Genomic DNA, 15,554 nt, shown 5'->3' with positions numbered 1-15,554 from the left:
AGTAGTATTTGTGAAACATTATGTCATAGAGAAACCTAGTTTCAGTTTTAATGCAAACGATTGCCTATTATGAAATGAGAGCACACTGAATTAGTCATTTCCATTAAATCTATGAAGTAGAATTGCCTAGCAACCAAGAAAATTAATTCAGAGATTAAAATAAACACTGTGACACTGACAGAGCAACTGCTATTCTACCTCAATAACCATAAAGACACCAAGAAAAGAGGTGTTTTCTTAGTTCTTCTTAACAAAGGTAAAACAAACAATTTCATAAAATGAGTCATAATGGACAAAGAACAAAAACAGAGTCAAAGCAACTGCACATAGCAAATGCAAATAATTATGCTATTTTTACATAACATCATTGAAATTTTAAAAAATTGAACGTTTTTCATATTCTGAAAAGGGTGAATGAATTGTTGTGGAAGTTTCTAACATGTTTTCCCACTTACAAAGGAGAAATTTGTTTCATGTTATTAATTCTATGCAAATGTTCTATAATTTATGACTATGCTTACCTGAAAATATTCTGCATCTATTCTACCCCCAGTCAAATTATTCCTAATCACACTTCAGTAGGAAAACTTTTAAATTATACAGTTTATCACACTGAGATGCTTAAGGAAAAAAAATGAAAACGTTAACAGGTTAAGGACAGTGAGGATGAGTGCAATATTTTACTTTAATAACTGCTACATATTGCTTGTTACATCTGGGCCATTGTGTAATTCATTGTCCCTGAAGGACCACAAAAAGCCTAGTAAAATTATCCCTTTAGAAATAAAACGACCACAATTCTGTAACAATATCGAAGTCTATCACCTTGTCAGGGTATTAGATTATTGGAATGATTGCAGATCAGGGATTCTGGAGTGTCAGTACTTTCACACCTCCAGTAGGAGACAGTCCATCTTTCCAGCTTGAAATACAGAGTTAGTATGGAGTCAAAAAAAAAAAAAAAAAAAAAAAAAAAAAAAAAAAAAAAGAGTAAAATGAATAAATCAAAACAGACAAGCAGGAATAATTGTGTATTAGAAGGTAACTCCCCAGGCAGGAACCTAGCTAGTTTGCTCTCAGGAAAGTGTATTTCAGCTCTTTGGTTGTGTATAATGTTCAAAAAACACACCCACCAACAGCTAGCTACAGGTTCTTTAAAGTCTTGAAATCCACATATTACAATCACTAAATCCATTCAGTGGTGTCCAAACTGGATTTTAAAAGTTCATACTGTGAAGAATTATGTAACAAAGTAGATGCACTCGTCTAGAAGGGGATATGACATGTAACAAAGGAAAGATATCTGCTGGAAGTGCAGACAATACAGATGGCATAGACATGTAACAGATCAAAATGAAAAAATATTAACAGTAAAAGTCCCCATTAGATAAATGCAGCCATAAAGCAGATAAAAGAGCCCAAATGTCCTTAACAGGTTCCCCTGTGTCTTAAATATTTGATGAATGTACCAGATGGGGAGGGGGGAGAAAAATATCTTGTCTGAACCACAAGCATAAACACAGCTGACCTAAAAGACCTACCCACCACTAGATTATAATTACTCCAGTCTATTCACTAGTGAACAATGTTCATATATCTAGAATAATTTGGAGAAATTGCAAGATAACATCTTTGAGAAAAGGTAGCCTCCATATGCTGCCGAACAGCTGAAACTAATTTTGATTTTCTGGCCTTTGTGCCACATGTCATGGGTGTGGTTGAAGTATACATGTTTTACTGAATTCTTAAGATCATCACAGTGATGAGCATCCTTTTTTATTAATTTTATCTATATTAATAAAGTGGTATCATAAAAATAGAAGATACACAAATTCTACATGTATCTGAATATAGTATCTTTTTTCCCTTTAAAATGTTTAACAGCACAGTTAATATGGTAAAAATCTCAGGAAAAAATGCATAGTGCTCAGACAGAGTCCAGAACCTTTTAATAAAAGAAAACCTTGTAAAAGATGTCCAGTTCAGAGGGATTTATTAAATCTTCTCCATTCTACCCAAAAATACAGGCAAATAACCAACATGCTGGTCCAGACCTACATTCAAAGATCACCTATATTTTGTTACAAGAGGACAGCAAGAGGAAAAACACCAGTGTTAGTCTTGCACTAGAAGCAAGAATTTAATGAAAATAAACTCCCAGATAATCTTAGAAAGCAGACCATGTTGCAGAAAAAAAAGGTAAAAAGAAGGTCACTAGTAGCCTGCCTTGGGAAAAATTCCATCTGCACAGCAAATTTGATGATCATCTTGGCTTAAGTATGTGAACAGGACACACAGCAAATTGTTCAATACCACTAGAAGGTCCAGTATACCCTGCCCACAAGTAAATCCAAATTCTACTAATTCAAAAGAAGACTACAAACAAAAACCTTTAAAAAAAAGGATCTAGGAAGAATATGATTTTTTCAAAAACTGCTGACAGCCACAGGAGACCGAAAGCATATTAATCGTAGTAATAACATATGATACAAACAAAAAAAAAAACCCTTCAGCTGATAAGAAAACTCCTTTCAACCTTCCTTCCAGTTTCCTCTCAAACCCTTTTAAATTGCATAATCATATCTTCTCACAGATATCCTGCCAAAAACCTGACAGCAACATGCAAATTACTCCATGGCATTGTTAGGTCTTAATCTTACATACTCATGTGCTTCCTTTTTGCTTATATTGGTATAAAACCAATGGGATTACCCACAGTGCATGGCATCAAAGATGTACATTTAGATGCACAGAATACTCTTAGTTGGAAGGGACCCACAAGGATCATCAAGTTCAGTTCTTAAGTAAATGGCCCACACAGGGATTGAACCACAACCTCAGTGATTGTCTTCGCAAAATCAGAGCTTTGGTCATTGATTGTTCAGATTTCCAGATTTACTGATGTCTGCAATTTTTGGAAGCAATGAAGGGCCATACGTGCACTTACAGCAAATCTTAGTATTTTCTACAACATTGGTAGGCAGTGTGGATAAAAGGGATCCTTAATGCTTTAGCAGAATTATGAGTTTTCCAGCAAAATTAGGAAGCATATATAAGTAGCAAATATAAGGTAGCAAACTGAAGTCAAGACTAAATAGTAGACATGTTTTGTGACTCAGAGGAGTATATGTCAAGCTGATTATGAACAAGACACTCTTTTAATCTAGTTCAACCATCTAGTTAAGTAACATGGCAATAAGACTCCTGACTACCAGGAGAACTGCAAAGACAACCTGCAGGTGTTTCCAAGGAACTGCAATCTGCTACTAAGAGGAAAGGTGGGGGAAATCATGGTTATGTTTATTTATAATGTCAAAAGTGTATGTTGGTCAGAAGCAGTGGTTAGTGAGTCAGTAAAAAATTAGAAGGCTGAGAAATTCTCTGAAGATAATTGTGCTGCTGTATTGAAATGCCACAACAAATAGGAAAAGCATTTTATATATCTAATATACTCAGACTAATTAATACTAAAGTAAATCACTGTATTTGTGTCAATCAGCTAGAAACATAAATTCCTTTTCTATATGGGACTGGTTTATCAACAAATCATGAACAAAGGAAAACCATTTTAAGCAGGAAGCATTTCACACTAAAGCTACTCAGTTTAAAAATCAATAACACAATGTTCAATAATATAATTGAATACCTTCATGACCAGCACAGTGGCTAGTAGTCAATGGTCCCTTTCTCAAGGCAATTTCAGACATTTACTTTCATCCCCAGTTATGCATATTGAGTTACTATTTACAATGACTCATCACCCCATTACTCCCATAAGCTCAAGTACATGTTCTTTATTGGTTATAATGTTTTTGAAAAACACTATCATTTAGAGTTTATAAGTTCTTTCATATACAGATTTCAAAATATTATTTTATTTTACTATCATGATCATTATCAGTAAAATTAAAAATTATTTCTGTGGTCAGTTAAGGTTTTCCACAATGGATTAATCCAGCAGATAGGCTGTATTTGGGCTCACTGCACCCAGTATCAGATACTGCATCCTCTCCTACTGCAGCTGCCTGGCCTGTTTAACACTACACTCAGATAAGGCACAGAAGAATTTTTCTGGTCCAAGTGACAGCAGCACGTTCATCTCAGCCATTCCCCACCTCCTCCTTTGGAAAGGGAGCAAATCAAACAAACATCTCAGAGAACAGATCCCAACTCCAAGCTGTGTCATGAACATGGTAAATAAATTATGCAGGAAAATGTGACTGGAAATAAATTTTCATCACAGAGGTTGCAGAACAAGCAGACCAGCAAAGAGCAAGGAGTTGCTGAATATATATCACTTAGTACATATAAACTAAGACACATTATGGTTTCTAAGTGGCAAAAGGCAAGGATTAATTTGCTGGACAGGTTAAGGTAATTTTACCTGCTCTATCACCATTCACTAACAAGGAAAGCAATCCTCAACTGAATGACTTCACTGTTACTTAGATAACTCACAAATGTTCCCAAAGCATTCATGGTACTGACAGTAACTTTCCCTGTCTCAGAGCTGAAAATCTTTTGAAGGTTGTATGATGTGAGATGAGTCATAAAAAAGACTGGGTAAAAGAGACTGGGAACAAACAATGTGGCAGATGGAAGCAGAACACAACAGGGTGTATGTAATAGCTTTCTTCAGGAGACATGAGAGTCAGAGAGCTTTGTGCCATCCAAGCATAGGAATAAGTACTCAGTTTGGATGGGTTTCCTCATCTCACCCTGCAGTACCAACCAAAACCATGGCATCAGAACCTCAGGATCTACTCCTGAATAAAAATAAGCAAAACTACATTCTTAGCTATGGTCAAAATCTCCTCACTTGAGAACTGCAAAGATATCCTCCAAGCTCTTCACATAGTTGTTTTCTAAATGCTTTTAAATAGATTCAAAGTTATGCCAGGTGCTCACAATGGCATGTATCTTAATAGAGTAAGAGATGATTTGGTAGGAGAGCAGGGGGTGGGAGGCTTTGACAAACTACATAAAGTGATTCACCAGTAGCAGAGGGTGCCACTACACTGTGGAGCCTCCTACACTGGCTGCATCGGCTTGCTAAGCAAGGGGGTGCAATACCAGCTCCCTTAACCAGATAAACTAGGCCAACAGGCCAATTGTGATAACTCTTTTCTGTGAATGTGAAGTGGTATACTTTCCTTTTCCAACTAACAGAATCTTTCCTATCTCTCATCACTTTAAGATCAAACTAGACTTACTCTCCCTTTGCCCTCACTTGTAGTCTTAAATAGCTAGAAACTGGCCCCCGTTACAATATGACCATAGTAATTTTATGGTATTATTAGTAGCCATGAACATAGTTGCTGTTTTACTTGCGGGAGAAAAATGTGCTTAAAATAATTGTTCACTATTTAAAAAAGATAATTCAAATGTATGCTTCTATTAACTTATGAAAAACATACATGTTCTTTCAACTCTAATATAATTTTCCACCATAGTTTAGTAGTGGACTTGTCAGTGCTAGGGTTATGGTTGGTTCGGATGACCTCAGAGGTCTGTTTTGCCATAAATGATCATATGATTCCCCTATTACCGTATCAATTTCAGACTTCTGAAGCCTCCAAAGGTATTTCAAATTCTGCTGCTTATTCCTTTCTTCTTCCGTTCATATTGCCTCTCTTGAACCTCTATCAGCACAATCATCAATCTCTACTTTTTTCTCATTGTGCCTTCGTGCAGAGCAATCCCTGCCTAATCACTTAGCTATGCTACTACTCTCTTCCTTTAGATTCCTCCTTAATGTCCAATTTTGCCTGTATAAAATCATTCTTCTGCAACCTGAGAAGTAGGATGTGACCAGCTATGACTTAATTAATAAACATCCAGCACTTGTCATCTTCTATTACATGTTCCCAGAAGAGATTTTAAAATGCTGCAGAATTTAATTTCCATGTCTTCCAGGCATGGAAAAGTAAAAGCAAAAGAAAGAAAAGAAAGTGCTTTCACAGAAAAATGAAAAGCAGGACAACAATCAAAAAGAGCTACTTTTTTTCTTTTTTCTTAAGATGAATTTAAAAAAAAAAAAAACAACTGCACTCAGGGTACAGATAGGAAGATACTGAAAAGTGAGGGGAAAAAATATTTTTGCCTTAAGTTTATTTTAAAATTAGTAGTACCTTAGTACTCTAGTAGTACTTAGTAGAGATTTGCAGTAGTACCTTTCTGCAAATCTCATACACCAAAAATGTAGCAAATGCATTTTTGTTGGTCTAGTTTTGTACCAGAACCTCAGTGAATGCACTGCTCAATTTAAAAATTGATACTAAATGTATTGTGATATTCCTTTGCTGAATAATTGTATTGTTATCACTACTGTGGAAAAAAAAATGGAAACTTTCACTATGTGAACCAAATAAAAAAGTCCTCAGAAACTGTCCAAGTGCAAATATAAGGTGCATTACAAATGTAAAAAGAAGAGTAATGCTTGCATTTAGTAGTTGCATTTCAGCAACTGTTATTTGAAAAAATGTTGTTCCAGATGGCTGAAGTATAAATTTTGGAAGGAGTACTGAACTCCCACACGATAACTAGTAAGAAGGACATGAAAATTTTAGAGGGGGAAAAAAGTAAAAGACAAAAATTAGCCTTCTTGGGACTAATGCATTGAAGCACAAGTGTTACCATGGACAAGCTAAGAGAATACATAAGCCATTTTTTTGTGTCAGTGGTGTTCCTCCATAAGACCCTAGAGCACATGTACACACTAGTTCCCAGTTTTGTTAATTCCTACTTGGTGTGTACCTTTGACTCTCTCAATTTTGATGCTCTGAGTTTGATCCCTCTGCAGCTGAGAAAATGACAAGACTGATTCCTCATTCCTTGCACAGTGGAACTCAAGTCTCTCTAACTCCTCACTCCCACATGAGAAAGATTTGTGCCAGCACATCAATGTGGGACTTGCTGCCTGTCTCAGAAATTGGCCATGTGATAAGATATTAGCAGGAATTTTGCATTTTAGTCACTTGAATTGGCTGAAAATTCTCCTGAAATAGAATTGACAAACAGAATATTAACTGACAAAGTATTTCATCTAAGTTCAATATTCACCTTTGCCTTTTTTACATTCTGTTTTTAATGGCTATCAGGTGCCTATATTCTTCATGGATTTTATAAAATCATTCACAGTGTTTAAAATATGAGGCAAAACAGCCCAAAAACATGGTTGGTTTTTTTATCATTTTCTACTCAGTCCTCCATATAAAACCACTAGGAGGAAACAGCATACTCTCACCTATGTATCTGGAGAGAAAAAATAGGTAAAAACGATTTTGTCAAGAAAGCAAACATTATGGTTATGTGAGGCCAGTACCATTTCCTCCATTCTTCCATGTTGAATTTTAGTGCAGTGGCAGGCTACTTAAAACAGGTTACAAAGTCACATTGCCAAATTGTTTCAGGTGCTGATCAGAAATTAATGCACAGTCACAATCTAAAATGAAAATAATTTGTATGTTAAGTATAACAATCTCTCAATCCTTCTCCATAAGGAACCTAACCACTCAGCTGAATCAAATTTAATTTTGCTGCCTCTACAGTATTGTTCTTCATATTTCCTATTTTTAGAGTAATTGGAAACCCAGAATAGCCCTTTTTCCCCAAAGGTGAGCCTTTACTTTCACAAACTGTCAAAAAAGCTCCTTATAAATTCATATTGCTATTTTGATGTGGTATTTTTTCACTAATTATTGTAAATCAATAATTTAAAATACATTCAACACTTTTTTCCTATGCATTTACATCTCCTATGAAAAATCATTTTAATATAGCTTATTTATGAAATTGACATCCAAGTGTCAAAATAACCATGAAGACTTAAATTTTCACACATTGAATTGAGGATTCACTCTGCCTTGGGGCAGTTGGAATGTTTTTTGCCCTGAAAGAGTGTATATAAAATTATAATTAAGTCCTTTAATGCTGGATTTTCATGCCTAGGACTAGTATAATGTTAAGCCTGTAAGAAATACAAAGTTTTCTGCTATTAATAGAGACATTCAATGTTAAAGATTAAATAAGCAAGCAAGACTAAATTTATTTACATCATTATCTTAGAATAAAAGCTTAATGTATTGAATAATAACACATTCAAATTACAGCTCCACGAGTCAGGGCTCCTTATGTAAGAATATTAAGTAAGGTAGCCCAGAGTTAGTACATAAAGGAGAATAACTCTTACAGTATTAGAACAATTACCTTCATATTGACTGTTATTCCATTTTTCCTTAATAAACCATATTGATTGACTACTAAGGAATACTAAGCAGGAAATACAATGAGATAGTTTGTCAAGATGCTGAAATTTATTTCCATATTTAGCATTGATTACAGAGGAAATTTATTTACTCTGGTAGTGACTTTGTAACTGTTAAGTGAGTATTTAATCTGACGTTCTTATTATAACACACATACCTTTAAGGACAGGAAACAATAAACATGATGAAAGTTAAGACCATTCCACTCTCAAGCAACTTGCAAAAATCCAATCTGAACACAAGCTTGGGAACTAAGCCTACTACGTTGAAAAGATATTCCCAAAGTAAATAGAGATTGACCTCTGCTCACCATGTTTTCTTTAAGAATCAAGCACTACAAATCCAGATTTGTATGGAGAATATCGCCCACAAATGTCCGCTCCTTGCTACTCATAAGGCCAAATTTAAACACTATTTCCAAGTTCCTTTTGAATGCTAACAACATAAAAAGGATCTAACTGAAGATACAAGCATGACTGTCATTCAGTGTGGCATTTACACCAAAGAACAAAAAATAACTCCTCTGCTTTATTTACAAGTATTGTCACCAAACAAAATCAAACTGCAAAATACTGGGATTTCCTCACTCTTATTTTAACCAACTTTGCAACAACATTCAAAACAGAAGGAAAATAATTCTCTCTTAGAGGTAAATATGAAGATTTAGAAGACTAACTTAGAAAGGATGTCAGCAGTGTTTGGACTGTTTGGTTGTTGGTATTTCTTAATATGAAATAAAACACATAATTTTCATTCATAATTTTAATTTCATTTCACTTCTCTGTACTATCCTACTAAGTCAGTCTGCCATTTTCCAAAGAGTACTGAAGTAAGAAGAAACAATTTACCCTCTCATGGCTGAAGAAGTAGAGGCTGTGTGTACATTTTACTGATAGCATCCTAGTCTCCTTATGATTTTCTTCCAACATTCTGCTTAAAGCTCTCCTTTACTGGTATGCTGTGACAACAAATGCAAAAAGTCTGATAATAGGCTGCAGATCCACTTATATTGCTAATGCAGGCCAAACATTATTTTCTGGCATTCAATCATTTGTAGTCACAATAATACTACTTTTTTTTTTTTTTTTTTTTTTTTTTTTGCTATCCTACTGGTGAAATCTTAACTGCATCAGCTATACTACAGCCAAGAAAGCTTAAGTGAAATCAGGCTCTTCCTCCTGTTTGCTGCTCTATAAACACATGATGCTCCATTCATTCCCAAGAGTTTATTTTACATAGGAATTCAAACTGCAAAATGCAGTTATGGTTGAATCATTAAAAAAGTAAAATTCATCTTCCATTTAGTGCAAATGGTATGGTTTACTGTGCTCCAGAACTTCTCTCTTTTTTTCTGAAACAGACTGTGGTGAGAATAATCTTTCACTCCCCTGTACCAAGTTCCTTACAGTGCAAAAAATTACCGTACCTGCCCTCTGAAAAGTTCTTGATTGGGATGAATAACTGGGGCTGGGGACACCATTGCAGTCTTAGTGCTATCTCAGAGAGAAGACCTGAAATGCAGGGACTGAAAATATACCTTTTTCCACATCATAAAGCTATCCATTTGACATCATTGTCTTTCAAACACTGGCAGCTGAGACCTACCACTGCCACATGCAATTTATGCATGAGGTTTTCAAAATTAGCATGCATCCCTGAAGACATCAGTGAAATTTCCGCCTTTTAGTGGACCTGATATTTTTTGAAAAATAAACCCAGTTTCGTCACCCTGGGTTTTCCAGACAGTAAATCTGCAGTTAAATGTCTTAGTATGTTTGAAGTCTAGGATGTAGCATAATGTCAGTTTTACAGAAATTGTGAACAAGTTGGTATTTCTGAGATGTTATGGCTTTTTACCTTCTAGAATATATTTTAGTGTTAATTTACTTCGTATTTGAGACGGACTTCCTACACACTTTCAGTTCTTGAACAGCTAGCGATACTCGCCGAGCAAATACCTTTGAAACCTCCTCCCCAACCTTTACTGAGTTCCCAGCAAAGGGGAAAAAAATAGGGTGGAGGGGGCACAACAAGTCTTCCAGAATTTTAAAACAGGAATTTTATGAATAGAAACTATTCTTGGTTTCAATTTTTACAGCCTTATATTTGAAAACTGCTGGGCAACAGCCTTATCTCATTTAACCATATTAAAGGTAGTGATGCCAGTATGAAAACACATTTTCTGCAGCCAATAGAAAGAAAATGGGGAGGGGAGAAGATGAACCGTATTTTGAAGTGTTTCTAATAATTCATTACTTTCAGAAAAAAAAAAAAAAGGGATGTATTTCCCTGCTTTTAATTTTCCAAGATACAGGCATAAAGAAATCATAAGTACTAAATATTAGCATGCTGAGAGACTGTGGCAAAAGGCCATTATTTGGAGCCACTGTGTTAAGAATTATGTTTGCACTTAAGAATATCTTATTTGATAAAATTCTCAGAAATAAAGGCTTCCAAATCTGCTAGAGCTATCTTGGTCGTATTTATGAAATGCATCAATATGAAGTTATTCACTTCCATCATGGCTGCTAGCAAGACGTAATGCTGTTCAGTGGGAGGTTCAAAGCATCTGCTGTGAAAAGCACAGGAGCCGATAAGCAGTGACAATTTATACTCCCATTGATTTTGTATAAATCACAAAAGAGAAAGAAACATTTTCATTCGAGATGGCAGAAGGATGAAAAATAGAATATATGAATTACCATATATCTGAAACACTACAATTAGCAAAATTGGTCTGGATGACCTGGAACTATCCTGTGGATATCAATTAAACACACAGCAGATAGATAGATCACACTAAATGAAAGCAAAAAGACCCTAGACACTATGAAAGAGAACTATCATGTCGTACTAGTACCAGTCAATATTTTTCAAGCGCAAAATGCAAAACTTAAGGAGATCCAGGACTTCATAATCATCCCTATACTTCCCTATCATACAGTCAAGCACCTTCGAAAATTCAAAACTGAAAATATTTTTTTAATTTTCCTCCTGAATTGCAAATTTTCTTGAAGCTCTAAATATATTCTTAAAGTTGTCATAACCCAACAGGGGAACACAACATCTTGAAATGACAAGTTCACAGGTGTGGTGACAGAAACTAAGCAGCATCCCCTTTCACACCAATAAGGAAAAATACATATGATATGTGAGCTTTTATCATTCTTGTGCCACTGTCTGTGACAACAGCTGGGTACCACTAAAGGGGAAAAAGGCTGAACACATGGCATTTTAAATGGGGGTGGGGGGTAAGTAGTGTTAGCTGTTGTAATCACACTATTAATCACACCATTTTGAGTGGCTATTGGTCAGTCAACTGCTTATCATATGAACAATGAGGACACAGTTTATCAATAACAAATTCTTTCAATATAAAAAAAATCAATTTTTTCTGTGTGTTTTCTTTTTCCCCCGTGGTTTTTTTTTTCCCCTCTCCCTAATAAGAATTTAGGGATTTTGAATTTCACACTGTTTCTTCAGGCAACATCATTTGGTAGCAATGACATATTTTGATTTCTTGGTCACACAGTTCAATTTACTAGTTTTAAGAAGCAAAAGAATGCATTTCAGAAATTTTTAAAAAAGCATATGTTCTATTTCTAAGTGTAAAGTACTCTAAAAAAATTGAATCATAGAGTAAAGGTATTGATTTTTACCTTCAGGAAAAAAACCACACCAAACCAAAACAAAACAGAAAAACTGACCTGTCCTGTACTTTTCTATTCTAGCTTTCATTTGATACAAATGATAAAATTCAACTGAAGAAACTGCTATAATCAAGTACTAATGGACTTATTTATAAAAATAAGTGTGTATACACATGGAGCACATATACCCTCTTTTAATGTTGTCATGACTATATACTGTGCATCTAGATCAAGACCATAAACAATTCAAAGCTGCATTCTGTCTAAATGGGTCACTTATAATGAGAAAGCATGACATTTACATGTAAGAAGCAGATTGATCAGGGAGCAGAAAAACAGAATATGGCATCAGTGGAGAAAAATATGCCTTTACAGGCAATTTATGCTAAATTATTTGGCAACTTCCTATATCCTCCTCAAAGAATAGAAGTGAATTAAAAAAATGTAAAATGAAAGGAATAAAAATATAACACAGCAAATATTCACTAGGATTACCCTTTGTGCTTGCAGTACAGAAAAATTAAAAGAGCCTTGGTTCCTGTCAGTACTGTTATGTCTCTTGTACAGAATAACACTTAAGTGAAAAGACTGAAACCACTGTGTCTCCCAAAGATCCACACATTAATTAATTGTCCACAATCTCTTTAAATTGGACTTTGAAGTGCTAACATCTCCCATAACATTCAGTTGTTTTCATTCAGAAGCCGTGGAACAGAAATGCTCTGAACATGCTGTGTACGTCTTGCTAAAGCAATTTCAGCTGCAGCCTGCAAAATTAATTTCTGCAAATCTATGCCATTCAAATATTGGAACGATAGCAAGTCTGCTGCAACACATTACGAAACCAAAGTGGCAAAAAGGCAGAGGGAAATTTCAGTACTGCCTAATACATACAAAATATACCCCAGGTCTTTGTTCAGATGGGATTCTCATTCAAGGTGTAAATACTGGTTACATTGTTAGATATCCAACTGCAACTAGCTCCAAATATTGTGTGAGTAGCTCTCTCATAGTTCACTCTAGGCTCCCTTGACCCAGCTAGACAAGCGTGAAAACGTGAAATAAATGAACATTAACAAAGACTAGTCTGCAAAGCAGGCTGCATTAAATGCTCGCAACATTATTCGTACAGATGCAAAATTTGCTAGATTCTTTTTATGCTAGATATCAGCTGGAAGTCACTCTTTTAATGCTATGTGCTAATGCAGAGAAAAAAATGAAGTAAATAATATGAAAATAATATGTCTTTCCCCATCTGCCACATACAGAGATTCCCCAACCTTACAGCACGCTGCTAAGGCAAATAAAGAACAGCAAAATAATTATCTCCATGCAAAGAAAAAGCAATTTTAACACAATACCTTTCTGTGTTTGTCCCTCTTCCATATTCTCTTCCATGGCTACCTTTCTTCACTAGAAACAGCTACAGAGAATTAATCAAAAGCTTCAGTCAGATGTAGGAAAAAGTGTGGATTTTTTTTTCCCTGGGAAGCTCCAACGGCAGAGGCTAAGGCAAGTCCTCAGAGCTTAGCTAAGGCTCCCTCACTCTCCTTGTTTGCTTGGAGACAGGCTGTCAAGTGTAATTTCATTCAAATTACTCTTCCGTGAAGATTATCAATTTTTCTTCTCAAAGCTGCCCATTGTGTACCACTGTAAGCAGGTATTCAAATGAACAGCCTGTGAATTTTGGGGGGAAATTTGGTCTGAGCCCTTACAGCAATGACACCGATTCATAAGCCTCACTTTGCATATAAAATGGAGTAAAGAAATCGAGGTTTGTATTGAAATCTGTGTTTAAATTGGAAACAGGCTGTACTGAAAACAGATGGAGGAGTGTCCTCCTAAGGGAAAGCAGACCACCAACCCATAATTCCCCCTATTTGCTACTGAAGTGGGAAAGCCCAAATGCCTGTGGGTTCTTTATGCTGTATTACTTGTCTTTCTCTCTCTCTCTCTCTCCCCCCGCCTCTCCCCCTCCTCCCGTATCAGCACATTTAAGAATAATATGACTCTTCATTTCTCTTCTTCTCATATATCTGTATCATCAGGAACTAACCACAAATATACACTATTGCCCTAACAGTATTCTAAAAAATATCTTTATAGCAATACAATTTTGCGTGTATGTATATGTGTTTACACACACAGGCACAATTCAACACAAGACAATAATCATTGCAAATTTTATGTACTGTACACATCCTCATTGTCACAGTAAACAGGAATTTAGAGGCAGTTCAGAGGTTTAAAGCAGTTCTTGCATCAATTCTTTATCTGATTCCTCATATCTCAAATTAGCTTTCTTCAAAGCTCTTTTAAAATAACCGGATCTTAAAATGGTGAAGCACCACATGTGGGTATGTACACAAGGAAGCACATACAGACACATACACTTCTAGGAGTTTGTTCTGGGAAAACATAGGTTAAATACACTGTGAGGGCACCTACTAATTTGGGGAGCTCTGCAGTCTGATTTGGAATGCAAATTGGACGCTGCAGTCTAGCAATAAATTAGCATTTTTGTACCTTTGTCTACAGAGTAATATTTCATCATTTTAAGACTTCCATTATTTCACCAAAAGTGCAAACTGAACACAATTTCAATTTTTCTTTGCAGGTTTAACTTCTCATCCTTCTAGGGGAAGTGACTAAAACTTAAACAAAAATAAATACTACTATGGCTGAAAACTCCTATTAACATATGATAAATAGCTCATCCATTTACTTTATGCTGTCTAAATACATTGGCTTAGTTCTGCCTTCTGAGCCACAAAAAAAAAAAAAAAGTTGTTTACTTTGCCTGGTTGGGTTTTGTTTGGGATTTTGTTTAGGGAGGGGCTTGGGGGGGGCGGGGGGAGTTATTGTTGGGGTTTTTGTTGTTTTTTACCCTGTCTGCATATAAATCTGTAAAAAAACTGTTTGCATCAGAATAATTATCATGTATGAAGTTAAATGCATTTATATAATTAACTGAATCATTATTTGAAAATCAACACATTTCCTATCTTTTTTTTCCCTTTTAATTCATGTTTGTAGGGCTCTATTTTTTGGAATAACTGAAAAAAACTTATCAGTTGTTTTACTTCTCAGATCTAATTGATCATTTAAAAATCAACACTTTGAGAAGATCTATACATATAGAAGTGCTCCAAGCACCATAGGATGTAAGCGGTTCTCATCTTTTTAGGAATTATTCTTTTAGACAGGTTTTTAGGAGAGACATATTTCCTTTAAAACAGATCTCCTGTGTAAGTCTCCTCTGCTATTCTTTCTCTTCAAAACCTTTTCTTAGATAAGCATTAACAAATCTTCATATTTCAAAGACAGTCTGGCAAAGATTTTACCTAGTCTGGCACATTGCTTCTAAGTTGCATTTCTGAATAGCACCAAATATTTGAGATTACCAACATCCTCAACAGGGATGTTTGCAACAATGGAATATATAGGTCACTGATGAAACCAAATTACTTTGTTCCTGGAAACAAACATACAAGCTTTTTCCAAATATTACAGGAAACAAAAAGAATAAAGGTTGGAAAGAGGTAACTGGGAGAAGATACAATAAAGATGGCACAATCTTGAGTGACATAAAAGGGTCAGGAAGAAACAACTTGCTCAACAAAGGGACAGGACTGCA

The 15,554-nt window shown here is 35.4% G+C and overlaps 1 protein-coding gene across 1 annotated transcript in view; it reads right to left on the bottom strand.

Annotated features, from left to right (window-relative positions):
• GPM6A (glycoprotein M6A) overlaps positions 1-13,825 on the bottom strand; it is a 112,056-nt gene extending 98,231 nt beyond the window's left edge. The window contains exon 1 of the mRNA XM_059470278.1: positions 13,279-13,825. Within this exon, the coding sequence (XP_059326261.1) occupies positions 13,279-13,315 (37 nt within the window). The 5' untranslated portion in view covers positions 13,316-13,825. The remainder of the gene's footprint in view (positions 1-13,278) is intronic.
• Positions 13,826-15,554: the final 1,729 nt, after the last annotated feature.

The sequence above is a fragment of the Ammospiza nelsoni genome, chromosome 4 (assembly GCF_027579445.1).
Source record: "Ammospiza nelsoni isolate bAmmNel1 chromosome 4, bAmmNel1.pri, whole genome shotgun sequence".
Lineage (NCBI taxonomy): Eukaryota > Metazoa > Chordata > Aves > Passeriformes > Passerellidae > Ammospiza > Ammospiza nelsoni.
This window is presented reverse-complemented; position numbering and strand designations above follow the sequence as displayed.